Genomic DNA, 15,109 nt, shown 5'->3' on the forward strand with positions numbered 1-15,109 from the left:
CCTGTTTCAACACAGCCTCTTCTTGTCCACTGGACCTGTGCTGGAATCACAGAACAGAATATTCCCAGCTGGAAGGGACCCATATGGATCATCAAGTCCAGTTGAGGGAGGGAGGTATTGGGTTTGGGGCCCTTGGGATGCGGCCCTTTGCAAATGACAGAGAAACAGTGATGACCCCCATGCTGGGGGACATAAAGCAGGTAGCAGAGAGGAGAGGTGGGAGAAATGTTCCCTGACAGTTTTGAAGTTTAAGCAAGCATCAGAGTTCTGTAATATGGATGACCTCATGTTTGTGTTTTGGTTTGGGTTTTTTTATGCCCTGTATTTTGTACTGCTCTTCCAGAGTAGGGCTGTGGCATTCACATTCCCTGAACATGTATCCTTAGCCAAGGATTTTTCTCCTGGGAAGCTGAAAGGCAGTGAGAAGCCCCAGAAAAAAGAAAAACAATTCTTATCTCATTTGCTTCTCCTGTGCTGTGCTCATGTGAAATGTGTTTAGAGATTGTTTACCCCAAAGTGATAGCCTGATCAGACTCTGGTGTGAGTTTTGACTCATTGGCCAGTTGGGGCCAAGCTGTGTCAGAACTCTGGAAAGAGTCACGAGTTTTCATTATTATCTTTTTAGCATTCAGTAAGTATCTTTTCTGTATTCTTTAGTATAGTATAGTATAGTATGGTATTCTTAAATATAATATAGTATAATAAAGTAATAAATTAGCCTTCTGATAAGATAAAGTCAAATGCATAATTCTCTCCCCTTGCTGGGGTTGCCTGCCTTTACAATACAGGGCAGTACCTCCAACTGGAGAATAACAAAATAGCTGTTATTACCTCCTCTTCTAAAACCAGGCCTGCATCTTTCATGTGCTTTGGGCTGACTGTTCTGGTGCAGCAGCTTGTGGACTGAGAGAAGGAGGATGTTGGAACTGAGAAGGAAGGATTTACTCCTTGGGGTTCAGCTGTCTGCAGCTAGAGAGAGGAGAAGCAATTATGAGCAATTCCAGTGCCTGACCAGTGCACAAAGCCAGTTCATCTCCCTGGGATCCACATTCCATTCTGCTGTAGTTAGGTGTCAGATTCAAGGAGCTGGAGTCTTTGTTCTGTTTGGCAAAACATTGGACTTTCCATAGGAACATCCAACACCTTGTATTTCTGCTGGGTGACTAAATGACAGAAGATTCTTTCAGCAGGATCTTCTATGAAGTTCCATCTTCTGCTTCTCTGCAAATGAACTTGGTCCAGGCTCAATGTATGGATGCAGGAAGATGCAGGGGAGCAGGGAAGAGCTGTCATCCATTGTGTCCCGTGCTTGTCCTGCTGTTGTCTCCTTCAAAAGAGAGCCTCAAATCAGATCCCACCACTTCCAGGATGTGCTTGGCACAAATTCAAGCATTTTAATGTCTGCTCAGAATGCCAGCTTTTTCTCTTCTCTCTCTGAGTCTTGCAGTCCCAGAATGGAGCACCTTCCCTACAACCAGCATGGAACACACCTGTAGCTCCAGACATCTTTCTCCTAGGGAACCAGGGTGTGGTCATGGCATTTGTGTGCTGTGGTCTCACAGCCTTGCCAGCTTTTGGGCCCTGGAGGCTCTTCCCATATTCCCCAAATCGATGGAAAAGCAAAAACTCATGTATGTTGATGATGATTAAACACGGCTTTCTGATACTATGTAAATAATTTTGATACTTATCATTTGTAAAAAACTTCAGCCTTTGTTTCCAGCAATCCTATCCATCTGAAAGCATGTGCATTTCAAAACAGGTCTTCTGTGTGGTAGATACATTAAAAATTAAAAATAGTGTATTCTGCCTTATCTAGCCTGTTTTTTCCCCTACAAGTTCTTCAAACCAGGTAACAAAAATGGTTTAGTTCTGTTCAATCAGGTTTACTCTGATTTTTAAAATCCTATTGCAGAACTTCAGTGTTTCAGGCTGCATGGTATCAAAATATACTTTATTAGACAGGAGTGCTCTTTGGAACTTCAGTCATTGGAATGTTCTTCTCAGTCCTAGCTTTTAACAGCTGGTTTCTATAAAATGAAACTTCTACCACTGGGATTTAGCATGCTTAATTTGTTCAGCATATAGGTACCATCTCAGTCAATAAACAACTCTTTTTCACTGTCATTTTTTCCACCTTCTTGAATCGTACTGCATTTTAGTCTTTAATTCCAGGTAATTTTTCTTTTTAAACAAACAAAAAGCATGCAAAACTGCATTTCCTTGCACATGTAGGGCACATATAGAATGCATCCATGTTATCAGAGTTGTAGGAGTGTGTCAGTTTCTACAGAAGAAAAGATGCACCTTTTACCTCAAGATCACATGGATTTACTTGAATGGTGCTGAGCAGATTTTCTTTCTGAATCCCTCTAAAAAATTAAATGCTGTCCTGTGAAGCTGGGTTAGCCCAGGCTGAGACACCAGGCTGCAGTTCCCAGGATGGCCTGGGATAATACACAGGAATCACCAGGCTATGTTTCACAGCTGGAGCAGAGAGAGGCTCGCATCTTTATCTTTCCTTCTTCCTTCTCCTCTCTTTTCCTTTGTCCTGCACTGTGATGGTATTTCTTTGTCCATCTCACTGTCTTTTTGCCTGTACCCGTCTGCATCTGCTGCTCAGTCCTTTTCCCTCGCTGTACTCTTCTCTTTATAAGCCTCTGTCCTGCTGCCCATCCCTCTCTTTCTCCATCTCTCTGCTGCACCTTCCCCCCACACTCACCTGCTGTGGTCATTTTCTCTCTCTGTCCTTGCTTCCCTCTTTGTCTCTGTATCCCTCTGTCCTTCCTGTGTGTTTACCACTCTGTCTTTTTGTTTGTCCTTCTTGTGTTCCTTTTTATTCCCTTGTTAGGAAAATTAATCCACAAACACCAGAGGTTTATGTCCAAAAAGGAGACAGAGGAGTCCTTTTTTGGCTTTATTTGAATAAAGAGAGCAGCCATGGGGCATTCCCCTGGGATCTCAAACTTTTGGAGGTCACAGCCTCCTTTTTATCCTAATTTCCTGGCTGCATTTTCCTTCTCTATTTCCCCATGGCTGAGGTACTTGAGAGGTACAGACTCCCTGATACAGATACCTGATACTGAAGATTTCCCCCTAAGGTATAACCCTCCCTTTTAATTTTTAATTGATATGGAATTTAGGGTTTTTTCTTCCTCATTGTTTCTTTCATCTTTCAATGTCTTATTTCATTTATCAGCAAACCTAAAGTTTATTTGTAAAACCAAATATCCTTTTCCATTCATCAATCAGTGGAATCCTTCAGATTGTTTCTTTTATCTCCCAGTGCTAGTTTTATCTACCAGCAGACCCACAGCTTGTTAGTAAAGACAAATCTGCCATTCCTCTCACCCTGTTGCTCTGTCCTGCTCCCTGTGCCATTGTTTTTCACTGGATCCTTCTGTCCCATTCCCCATCCCTATTCTTTTTTAACCCCTCTCCATCCTGCTGCCCATCCCAGCAGTTTTTATTTCATCTCCATTCTGCCCCCTGTTCTTCCTTTTCTTCCTGTGTCCTGTCTGATCTCACTCCTGGTTTGTCTGTCCCCGGTGCTCCCAGGGAGCACCAGACAACAACCAGGCAACAACAGACAGAACAAGAGGACACAGTCTCAAGCTGCACCAAGGGAGATACAGGCTAGAATTAAGGAGGAAGTTTGTCACAGAAGGAGTGGTCAAATACTGGAATCATCTACCCAGGGAGGTGGTGGAGTCACCATCCCTTGATGTGTTTAAAAAAAGACTGGATGTGGCGCTTGGTGCCATGATCTAGTTGAGGTTAGAACATGGGCTGGACTCAATGATCTTAAAGCTCTCTTCCAACCTAGAATTTCTGTGATTCTATGATGGCACTGCTGGATGGGTCCGTTAGTGCTCCAGCCCCGGCGGGGTCCTGCAGTGGCAGGGATGGGAGGATGTCACAGACATCTTTTATGAAAAATCCTTTCCTTGGGATTTTTTCTCCTGGGAAGCTGAGAGGCCTGAGAAACAAAATGTAAACAATGGTTATCTGCTGCTGTGGAATGCAACAGGTGCATCTGTGATTGGTCTCATGTGGCTGTTTCTAATTAATGGCCAATCACAGTCAACTGGCTCAGACTCTGCCTGAGCCACAAGCCTTTGTTATCGCTCTTTCTTATTCTATTCTTAGCTAGGCTTCTGATGAAATCCTTTCTTCTATTCTTTTAGTATATTTTTAATATAATATATATAATAAAATAATAAATCAAACCTTCTGAAACATGGAGTCAGATCCTCATCTCTTCCCTCATCCTGGGACCCCTGTGAGCACGGTCACAGGAGGAGGCAGCTCCAGCTGCTGCCCGAGCACGGGAAGGGAGCGGGAGCCGCAGCCCCAGCCCGGGCACGCTGCCCCCGGGCCAGCCACCATCCTGGGACAGCGACACTGCACCCCAAGGTCCCTTCCAACCCAGGCCATTCCACGATCCATGGAAACACTGCAATACCTCCATGTGCATGGAGCAAAGTTTATAAATACAGGGATGTTTTGATAACACTTGGGGTTTGTTGACATTTGTATTAATGATTGTTAAATCATGAGGGGAGATAACAGGACAGATAAGAAAATGGAGTTTGTCCCTGTACTTATTTTTATTTATTATTTATGCTTATGGACATGTTTATAATGTTCCTATAGGTATGGATATTATTATACATTCGTTTATGGATGAGACGTACAATCTTTATGAATCTGCCAGGCTCTGGGAGATTTACTTCCTCAGAAAATGATGGTTCTGATGTATATCATGGTAGGCATTGGTGTAGTATGGGGTGGTACTGAGTATTACCTGAATGGGTGCTTCAAGTGAGATACCTGCTCTTGCACCTTGTTAAAAGAGGGCCTAATTCTAGGAAATAAAACTGTCTGTCCCACATGAGTTGCAAATTTCTCCAGCGTTGTGGTGTCATTCTTTGGTTTAATAGAGTGACTTGTAGTACTGACTTAAATAAAACAACTGCAAAATACTGACATAATTTAGCTCCACCTCAAAGCATTTTAGAGCTGCCATTTTTTGATTTGGTCTCATTCTCTCAGAGCAAATTTCATAACAATTAATGTTTTTACAGTATTGAACACTTTTTTTTCTTGATTCCTGTAAACAGTAACTTCTCCTGTACCATCCCTTGTGATGGTTTATGAGCTATTTGGCTTTTTTAAAGAAAATATTTATGGCCATTTTTGTCCACAGTGTTTCTGCCTTTCACTAACATTTTCCAATTCATTAAATCTTAAATTTATAATTTTATATGTATGTATTTATGTTTTTCCCTATGCATAATTATCTTCGTTATCTGAAAATTGTATTTCATGTTTAATCCCTCTTGCTCCTCATAATTATCATAGGTTTTTCACCTTCAGCCCATGACCTTTTTGTGCCTTATTTTTATTTATTTTGACATATTATGTGATTTGCTTCATTTCTTTTTGTATCAAAAGAATCTTACTAAACCTGCCTAGAATCTACTGTATTATTGTGCTTGTGAAATTCTTCTGTGGGTAACGATGGACTCATTCTGTCAGTAAAACCTTATTCCCACAGAAAGCATTTGGAACTGCAAATCCAAAAGCTCAGCCCCAGTCCCGAGTGCTTTTCCTTGCCCAGCTCCCGCCGTCCCGGTTCCAGGGATGCCGAGGAGCGCCAGCAGATGGGGCTGGAACGCTGCACAGGGAAGCGCTCCCGGCACGGAGGGAGCATCGGCACAGGGCAATGCCGGTGGGTCCGAGCACCGCTGAGCTCCGCTGTCTGCTGCACTTCCAGAGGAGGAGGCCCCGCTGCAGGAGGAGCCGGGAGGCGGAGAAGAGGCCCCGCGAGTTGTGGATTTGGAGCAGCTGGTGCCCGTGGGGGGCGTGTTCCACATCTCTGTCCTGCGGCTGCCGCCCCAGGCCCAGGACGTCGGGGACTGGGTCATGGTGGAGGTGAGGGAGGACAGGGAGCAGCCCCTGGGGTTTGTCACTGCTGTCACATGCACTGCACACGAGCTCTGAGAGCAAACTGACCAAGCAAGGTTTGCAAATCATCAGTTTTTCACACGTGAAAGGTGGGAGCGCAGTGGTACCAAACCCCACTGCTGGTTCAGCTCCAGGCCCTGCAGGCTGGCTGAGGACTGTGGGCACGGGGTTCTGGTTTCCTCTAGCACCGACCTACCCCACAGAGGGCACTGTGGAGCTGGAAACCTTTAATAAGCACAATTCCCAAAAGGCCAAACCCAGAGGGCAGGGGAAGAGGCCCAGGATGTTCATTCCCAGCCCCTGTGGCCTCCCCTTCCCTCTGGCCCTGGGGGACAGTGCAATCGCAGCTGCCTTTGCCTGCCCTGCTCCCGGTGCCTGGGGCTCTGTGAGGAATGGCCGAGCCCCGCTGGCCCTGCCCTGAGGGCGCCTGCAGCAGCTCAGGAGGGGCCCAGGGCCTCCCAAGGCTGCTCCTCCACTGCCTCCAAAGCTGGGCTTGGACACCTGCAGGGTTAGCAAACCACTTTAAATGGGTGTTAAAAAGCTTCGCAGTGTTAGATGAACTCAAAGAAAAAACCTGCGTTTTCTGATGAACCCCTTATCTGTCCTTTTCCTCTCTTGCCAAAGCTGCTGGATGTTGGACTGGAGGAGTATCCATATTCCCCAGGAAAGGCTGAAGATGGCACACAGGAAGCAGTACAGATCACCCTGAGGCTCCCTGATAATGTGATTTATTTTAAAGTGCCTGTGCTAGCCCGATGGGATCCTGCAGGTCTGAACTTAAGACATAAATTTATTTCAAATTTGAATAGTGGAATTTATACCTGAGTTAGACTCTTGTTACAGTCCAGCTGTAAAGATAAGGGCCAGTTTGGAGCCCAGAAATAGCTTGGGGATGGCAATTTTAACTAAAAAAAAACAAACAAAAAAAAAAAAAAACAAACAAAAAAAAAAAACCCCAAAACCTAAAACCAAAAACCACTAAAAACCCCCAAATAAATTATTACTTTTTTTGGTTTTGTTTACTTCAGCATTACTGCCAGAAGCCTTCCATGTACATCTTTCCATCCTCTTTGTCCCGGCCAATGGTGGAGAACTGATGGCATCAGCAAGATAACCTATGAAGCAGAAAAAAAGAGCATCACCTTCAGCATGGGTGGCTTTTCTACAGTAGCCCTTCTCCAGGATGCTCACCTGAACCTGCCCTATCAGGCCTGGGAATTGCACCCTACTGGTGTGGATGAAGGCCTCTTCACAATTACTGCAGTCTTTGCAACCATTCAGATACAAATTAAGGTACTGTCAATCATTTTTTAATCAAACATTTGCAGATAAAATCCCCCATAATTACTACAATGTCCCTGATTAAGAATTTGGGATGCTTCTACGAGAGCAATTTGAATCTCTCTTCCTTTCCAAGCACTGCACTGGTTATTTAATGTCAGTTATTTACTATGAGAAATAGCACATTTCACATAGCAGAAATGTGCATTTGCTCTGGAAAGTTTCAGTCAGTGCTTTGCTGCTGGTTTTGCCTTGCTGCATTCAAGCCTGTTCCCCCTCTTAGAGAGCTGAAAAGTTCCTCTCTCCTCCAGCTCTACCAAGAGAAATACAGGGAGTTCTGGCAGCCCACTACCCATGCTCCTTGTTTCTTCCCAAAGTTCAAGCTACTCATGATTATCCATCTGTTCATTGGTGTATAAATCAGTACACCAGGGTCATTTCTGATTCCTACCAAGGCTGGCTTTCTTCAGGATCTGTAAATGAAAGGTCACAGCCCAGAGTAGCAGATGATGTGGGTAATACCCAGCATAGCAAAACTATCAGTATTTGAAGCCTAACCCAGAAAGGAGCTTCCATGACCAGTAAGTTGCTTTCACTGGTTTGTACAACAGGATAATCAGTGTATGTTGTCTTCAGTAGTGGTGGAAGAGGAGGAGGTGCTTTCCCACATCACAGGGAAATGGATGAGTCCTCTTGCCCTCAGAGCAGCTTTGAAAAGAGCTGGAGTGAACATTTTCCCAGCAGAGCACTCTCCCAAGTATGTCCCTGTGCCCAGGAAGGTGAGTGCCAGAGGTTCCTGGTGGCTTTTCCCCGTTTTCACTCAGGTCAGCCTTTGCTGCCCTGGGAGCTGCTGTGCTGCCAGCTGAGGCAGGGCAGAGCAAAGCAGGCTCTGGCCCTGCTGGAGCACAGGGAGAGGAGAGAGATGTGTTTGTCTGGTTTGTGTTGTCCCTGCAGGGTCCCCTGGCAGAAGTGAGGGCCTATGAACAGATGGCTCTGCTGGCAGCTGCTTTTGCTTTTGCTCACAGCAAGTGGAACGGAGAAGTGGGGCCAGAGCAAGTCATGTTCAAGGTTTGTGGAGTCCCAAAGTTCCAGGGCAGGCCAGCATTGAGCCCATCCCCAGCTAAAACAATCAACTCACCCTGGTGGCTTCAGCCCCTGCCCCAGTTCAGTGTCACAGGCTGCCCCTGAGAGCTCTCAGGGACACAAACCTCAGCAGCAAAGACACGTGCTAAGGAAAATGGAACTGAGAAGTCACCAAGGGAGGCTTTAGCCAGAGCTGGGGTGACAGAGCTTCATGCTCTCCAGAGGCCCCTTGAGAATCAGCTTCTGCTCTGCCAGCTTTGTAAAGAACTGCTGGGACTTTGTTCCTGCCTGTAGGGTTTCTTTTGCTCCCTGCTGCAGGGGAGGCAGTGAGCAACCTCTCTGTTGGTTTGTCTCCACCTGTGAACTAAAACACATGGTTAAAACTTCTGCCAGCCAGACAAACACCCCCAGGTGTGGCTGGAGAAAGGCAGCACACCCCACTGTGAGAGCTGCAGTGGCTGTCTCTCACTCAGGTTAAATGCATGGGACACAAATATTGGAATTTGTGCTCTGACAGTGGCACAGGCTTCACCTCAGGGCATTTCTTCCTGCAATAGGTGAGTGAACATCTGACAGCAGGTTCTGCCAAAGGCAACCACTGGTCTCTTTTGATGTTCGATGGTGAGAAAGTGCAACACCTCAAACTCACTGAAACCAGTGAAGCTTTTTCAGAAGAGGTGCGAGAAGAGTCTGAATTTCACTCCACACTCTACCATATGGTCAAGGAGTGCCAGCAATGAAGCCATGGAAAAAGTGGAAAGAGCTGGCTGCATGTTCATTGATTCTGTGTATCAGCTGCTCCTTGCTACCAGTCTTAGCATACTCTTAGATACTACTGCATGCTTTCTTTCAAAACTTTATTATCAAAAGCTTTCAATAAAGTTACACTTCAAGTCTTAAATACTTTTCTATTCAAAACATTGAAACAGGTTCTGAAATGCAAACATTTTATCTTTGTTCAAGCAAAATAAATTCTTTATTCACTTGTGGCTAGACCACCTAGACATGTTTATTGTTAGCTATGTTCAAAAAATTGCTGTTCTTTTGTAAACCTCAGAGCTGAGATCCTTCTAGCTGCTTTTAAAGAGGACTTTTGTCAGAATAGGAAATATTTTTTTTCAGTTCAAGTCATGCTTTAAAGAAAAAAAAACTTCATCTGTCCCCAAAAATACCCACAGCCCACCAGAACAAACCCAGACAAGTAACCTTAAATAAGGCCAGCTTCAGCTCCTGTCCTGCAGGGCGCAGCCCCGGCAGCAGAGCCGGGGTTACATCGGGGGAGGGCCGAAGTGCCGCAGTCTGACGTAGGGCCACAGCAGCTGCTGCAGCGTCCTCCAGGCATTCCCACTGCACACGGGGGCTGCATCTGCCGGCCTCTGCAGGGACAGCCCCACCAGGAAGCTGGTGAGAGCAGCCAGCAGGACCAGGAGGGACATGGAGGCCCAGAGGGTTTTGTTGGCGTTGCAGAAGGAAGCCTTGAGGTGGGACGCCTGCGCTGATATCGAATTGTACCTGGGCAGGGCAGGAAAGCACAGAGCCCTTCAGGCTTTCCCCAAAACGAGCAACTCTTCCCACCCCACCCAGCCTTGGAGCAAACTAGATCCCACAAACATCAAGAGTGACAGGTTGTTACTGTTTTGGGAGCTGTGCAGGGGGAGCTAAACTGTTCTGAGTTTAAAATACTGTCAAGGAAGCAAATTCTTGATAAGCTGGCCCAGCTCAGCCATCCACCCATGCTTCCTGTTCCTCACACTGTTCTGCAAAGTATTCACAAAAGCTGCCTTGAAAGAGCAGCATGAAATCTTGCTCCTAGAAAGCACTGAAAGTTCTGGCCTTTTGTTTGAACCCTCTTCTCAAGTGCACCTCCCAAACATGCCTTTAACTTGTGAAAGAAACTTACATTGACTCCAGGGTCCATTTGGGTGGGTGTTTTCCTTTTTCAGAGACACTTTCCTTCCTAGTTGGTTGTTCCTGTACTTCAGCAGGTGATTCCAACTGCTCATTCCTGTAAACAAGAATCAACAGCTCCAAAGCTTTGCCAAATTCTCAACAGCTTGGCTTTATAGCCCTGACCAGGTGGTGAATTAAAAGCTCATTAAAAACTAAACCAGCACACCTGGGAGGAGGCTGCTGCTGAACTTACTTGGTTTCAAAAGGCTCCTCTTCATACTCTGCCCAGGAATAGGTGCTGAGGAACCTCTGCAGCGAAGGGCGCTTCTCGTTCGGCTTCACCCCTAGCCTGCCCCTGCCAGGTGTTAAACACATTTGCCTGATTTTCCCCAGCAGATAGAGAGCAGTAAATCAGAAATTTAGCAGCAGCCTACTCATTTGGTTAACCACAAATAACTTACAAATTTATTTGCTTGAAATTAGGACCATTAAAAAAAACCCCAAATGAAATAAAACAAAACTACAGATCCACCTGCTGTAGATATTTAGATTTCACATTTTAGTTCTAAAGCAAGAAAGTTGTGGGATTTTTTTTTAAGCTCTCAATGCTCAATAAATAAAAAAGGTGAGCTCATAAGGCTCATTTACCTATTACAGCACATTAAACTAATGTGAAAGGTGTAGCCTAAACAATATTGTACCCCAAGATGCTCCATAAACTGCTTCCTACAGGCACAGAGTTGAAAAGTATTTGCCCTATTCAAAGACAAGCCCAGGTGACTTTACCAACTGCTTGATCTCCTGCTGAATCTGTCACTCCGTTCATCCCCATCAGGTTCGTGGAACTGGGCCTGGAAGAGAAGTTTGCCACATTTACTGTACTGGCATTCTGATGCTTCATCCCAGCCAGTTTTGGAGAGGTGAAGCACCTCAGCATCCCTCCAGCAGCCCCTACTTACCAGTGGCACCCCAATCCCTGCATTCCCAGCGCTCCTGGGCACTGTTGCAATGCTAACTCTCCGCAGGGCTGACGAGGGCTACACAAATAAGAGGCATTACTGGCTCTTAGCAAGGCACAACTGGGTTACCCACTGAACACACAAAATACCATCTGGTTTGTGCAGGCTATATTAAAAAAAGAGGTGCTGACACCTAGCGTGAAGCGACACACAACGAATCCAATCTCAAGTGCAGATCAAATCAGCTCTTTCAAGCAGCATCTTTCCACAGTAAGTGCTTTCTGCCCATCTGAGTGAGGCTGCCTGCACAGCTTCCAGCAAAATACCAACACTGAAGGTAACTAAATTCCCCTAACCTGGCTCACAGGAATTCCTACACTCAGCAGTTTGAACTGCTCCCATATTTTTGTGCTAAACCCTCCTTTAATTCCAAGAGAACCACGCATCATTTCTTAACCAGTGAGTGAGAGCCCAACCACTTCTCCTTCATCTTCTAAGGGGGACCACTTAGAAGGTTGGTGGGGTGCCTGAAAAGTAGATCATGTTTGATGACACCAGCCTATATTTGTGACAGAAAAGCACCAAGTCAAGCATGCAGCAGAGCACCAGCACAAAAAAAAAAAAAAAAAAAAAAAAAAAAAACCAAAGAAAAACACACATACACTTAAAAAATTGAAATTTCATGTAAGGACCATTACCTTAAAGTTAAAAGGACCTGGTAGCTTCTTATTCATAGATTCATCTGTAAAGAGATCAGACATCAGAGCTTTACAGGAGGATCTTTGCTGCTTACAGGAGAGCAGAGTTTAATTTGCAGCCTAAGGTTTGACTTTCTGCTGTGTTTAAGCAAAGCACTCTCAGAAAGCAGAAATGAGGTCTCAGGAAAAAGCTTCCCATTTCATTAAATAAGTTCATAACATTCACACATTACCCATCCTCTGCAAGCATTAACTTCTGTAATTATCATCGAATATATTCCATTATTGAGTTCCTGTTACAGGACTGTCTTTCACAGTCAGGACTGCAATCCAAAAGGGTCCTGCAAGGATTTCATGGTGTGGAAGACTTCCCTTTTGGCACTTAAAAAACACATCCTATTTTTCAGAAGAGTTTAATACTGGCAAAGCAACAAGTGCACAACACTGGCTGCAAACCTGGCAGCTTAGAAGGGGAAATAGATGCCCCCTGCACTTAAGGGGTTTTTAATTTCCAATGTAGAAAGGGTGCAGGTGTAGAGAGCAGCCAAAGCTCAGCTACCTAGAAATAGCTACTGTGAACAAGCACCTAAACTTACTGCTCACAAGGAAGAAGACTATCACCAGCACATGCCATGCCCTTTGCTGAAAGCCAGGACATAGTTGTGTGCTTGCAGTGGTCCCCCACACACAGCCTGAGACCCATGACAGTTTAGGTTCAAGTTTAATTTCAGAGAGCTGCTTTTAATAGTGTTAATAGATGGCTGTCCCCCCCCCCCCCCTTCATTTTTAGAGGAGGTGACAAAACCACTGTATAATTCTGTCACCCAAGATGTGAAGGGATTATAGGACTATTCTGCAGCTATAAGGGCCTGTCTGGCAGGTGCTAGAGAGGGGAAAGAGGCTTTTCCTGGTTACCTCTGTCTCCAAGGGAGCTGAAGGATCTCTCGTTCTGGAGCAGGACCTGCTTGAGCTCCTCGAGCTCAGCGTGCTCTTTGGCGTACATGCGCTTCAGGTTCTCCACGTGCTGGATCATCACCTCCACAGCCTTGCTCACCCGGCTCTCCTGAGGGAGCAGGGAAAGCAGCAGCTCTCAGGAACTGCCTCATGTTTGGAGATTTCCCCCTCAAGCACCTGCTCTCCTCTGCTATCTCACTTTTATCCTCCTTTTCAAAGCTTCAATAAATCCCTGTCCTGACACATGGTACACAGGTTTCATTTCTCTGGAGATCACTCTTGTTGTAAAATCAATCAATCTTCAGTTTGCCAAGCTCTTACAACTCATCATCATCACTTCCTCTGATCTGCAGTCGCATCTGCCACCATGCATTTGCTGGTATTGCCAAGTCATTTTTATGCTGCCCTGGGGTATTATACACAATCACACCTAACATTTGAGCAGGACTTGGTCGTTTGGCTGATTAGCTGCCTTTTCCATAAGGCACAGAACCACCTTTGCAGCATCAAGGCCATTGTTACCACACTGCTTGGTATTCTGTACATCTCACTGCTGCAAAGTCTTTATTGTTTAGTTTTTTTCAACCAGAACCTTATTTCTGCTGTGGGTTTTTGCACAATTCTAGTGCAGCATGGCTGCTCTCCGTGCCTTGGATTCCTTATAAGAACACAGAGAGAAGAGAAGGCCAGGACTAAGGTGTCCTGAGCAGTCTACACTACACACACCAGATTCCCAAATGCAATCTTGGAACCATAAGCCCAGCAAGATGTGGCCATCCCTTTGCAGCTAGAAGCTTTTAGCTTTGTACAAAATACTTTTGATGGAAAGTGTTACCTGATTAATAGCTCCCAACATCTCTGCTCTGCTGGCAACTCGAGCTGCATATTGGCTAAGGAACTGCAGGCTTTTCTGCAGCTTCTTAATGATCTCCTGTGCCTGGTTATCTTCTTCACACAAAGGAACTAAAGCCTAAGAGCACACATTGGTAAGAAAACTGGTGTGAATTATGAACAGAGAATGAAGTTTGAGCTGATGACACTGAGGAGCTGCATTCAGGCCCACATCAACATCCCTATTCAGTGCAACTTGAATAGAGAGCTCCAGTGGGCAGAGACTGGAGCACAAAAGCAGTTGAAGCAGGGGTCAGATGTTTGTGCAACAGAAAAATTGCCTGCTGCCTGCGCATGCAATACACTTGGATCAGGGCTACCCTTCATAATCTCTCATATTTCAACTGCATTGCTCCAGAACTTCATATTTGCTCATCATGCATCCCATGCACACACCCCACTTTAAAGAGCTGTTTTAAGAGACACTCACATCTACTTATCCCATCCACCCTACCAGCCCTGGCCTTACCTCTAACATATTCACAGCATTTGTGATCTCCTTTTTCAAGTTTTCTTCAGCCAGGTCTCGGGACCTCTCTTCAAGCTTCACTCTTTTGTCCAAGGTAAACAAGTCACATTTAAAACCTAAAGACAGCCTCAGAAATTCAGCCTGTTGTGGGAGAAAAGATTTCAGAGGAATCCAAGTGATGCAGAAGTTTAGTAGATTTGGACACTGATATGACATTTGGGGCTATACCCTGTGACCAAAGTTTAGGAGAGATACAGAAGAAGAAGTGAACATGACCCACTTCCTTAAAGCAGGTCTTCCCGTCTGTAGTGATGGTGGGAACGTTCTGCAGCCAGAAGAGGTGACATCCTAGCAGCACAATGTGCCATCTGTGCCTTTTGACAAAACTGTCTTAAATCAGCACATTCTGCCTGGGAGGAGGTCACAGCTATGCTCCTTCAAGCTTGCAAACAAATGCCACAGTAGTGACAAGTCTTTGTTCAATTTTACAGATCTCCACCTTTCTCCATCCCATCTCCTGCAAAAATTTCCATTAGGCTTGGAAAGAGATTTCAGAAGTTAGACTGCAGAAATACATCCAGTTTAAGCTGGATTATTCTTTTACATACGAGGAGTTTATCTACAAGATCTGATGTCTGAAATAGATACAAGCAGTTGAGACTTACCTCCACTTCCTTCTCATTTGGACAGTCACTGTAGGGGAAGAAAAAGAACCATGGAACAGACTGTGGCTTTAAATTCATACCTGCAGGTGATCACTGAAAATCAAAACACTTACGGCTCATTTTGCTTGGTTTTATCTCCTTTAATGCCACCTGCAGTGGGTGAACTCCCTGAGAAGAGACCAAAAAAACCCATTTTCAGACCAAAGTGAAAAAATAGTCTCCCCAAACCAACCTGTGAGAGACTTTTAA

General features: G+C 45.1%; 2 protein-coding genes across 2 annotated transcripts in view; one reads left to right on the forward strand and one right to left on the reverse strand.

Moving 5' to 3' along the window:
- Positions 1 to 137: 137 nt before the first annotated feature.
- Positions 138 to 9,234, forward strand: LOC131082979 (dynein axonemal intermediate chain 7-like). The gene is given in 8 exon segments (XM_058023257.1): positions 138 to 216; positions 5,756 to 5,937; positions 6,595 to 6,736; positions 7,046 to 7,263; positions 7,863 to 8,030; positions 8,206 to 8,319; positions 8,892 to 9,061; positions 9,063 to 9,234. Coding segments are annotated over 8 exon segments (1,245 nt in total).
- LOC131082980 (inositol 1,4,5-triphosphate receptor associated 2-like) overlaps positions 9,165 to 15,109 on the reverse strand; it is a 37,802-nt gene continuing 31,857 nt past the window's right edge. Inside the window, exons 30-40 of the mRNA XM_058023258.1 lie at positions 14,974 to 15,028; positions 14,861 to 14,888; positions 14,196 to 14,336; positions 13,671 to 13,805; positions 12,797 to 12,944; positions 11,882 to 11,925; positions 11,184 to 11,261; positions 11,011 to 11,075; positions 10,478 to 10,579; positions 10,235 to 10,339; positions 9,165 to 9,846 (exon numbers count right to left, since the gene is read on the reverse strand). Coding sequence (XP_057879241.1) covers positions 9,603 to 9,846; positions 10,235 to 10,339; positions 10,478 to 10,579; positions 11,011 to 11,075; positions 11,184 to 11,261; positions 11,882 to 11,925; positions 12,797 to 12,944; positions 13,671 to 13,805; positions 14,196 to 14,336; positions 14,861 to 14,888; positions 14,974 to 15,028 — 1,145 coding nt within the window. The 3' untranslated portion in view covers positions 9,165 to 9,602. The remainder of the gene's footprint in view (positions 9,847 to 10,234; positions 10,340 to 10,477; positions 10,580 to 11,010; positions 11,076 to 11,183; positions 11,262 to 11,881; positions 11,926 to 12,796; positions 12,945 to 13,670; positions 13,806 to 14,195; positions 14,337 to 14,860; positions 14,889 to 14,973; positions 15,029 to 15,109) is intronic.

Source organism: Melospiza georgiana, chromosome 4, assembly GCF_028018845.1.
Source record: "Melospiza georgiana isolate bMelGeo1 chromosome 4, bMelGeo1.pri, whole genome shotgun sequence".
Lineage (NCBI taxonomy): Eukaryota > Metazoa > Chordata > Aves > Passeriformes > Passerellidae > Melospiza > Melospiza georgiana.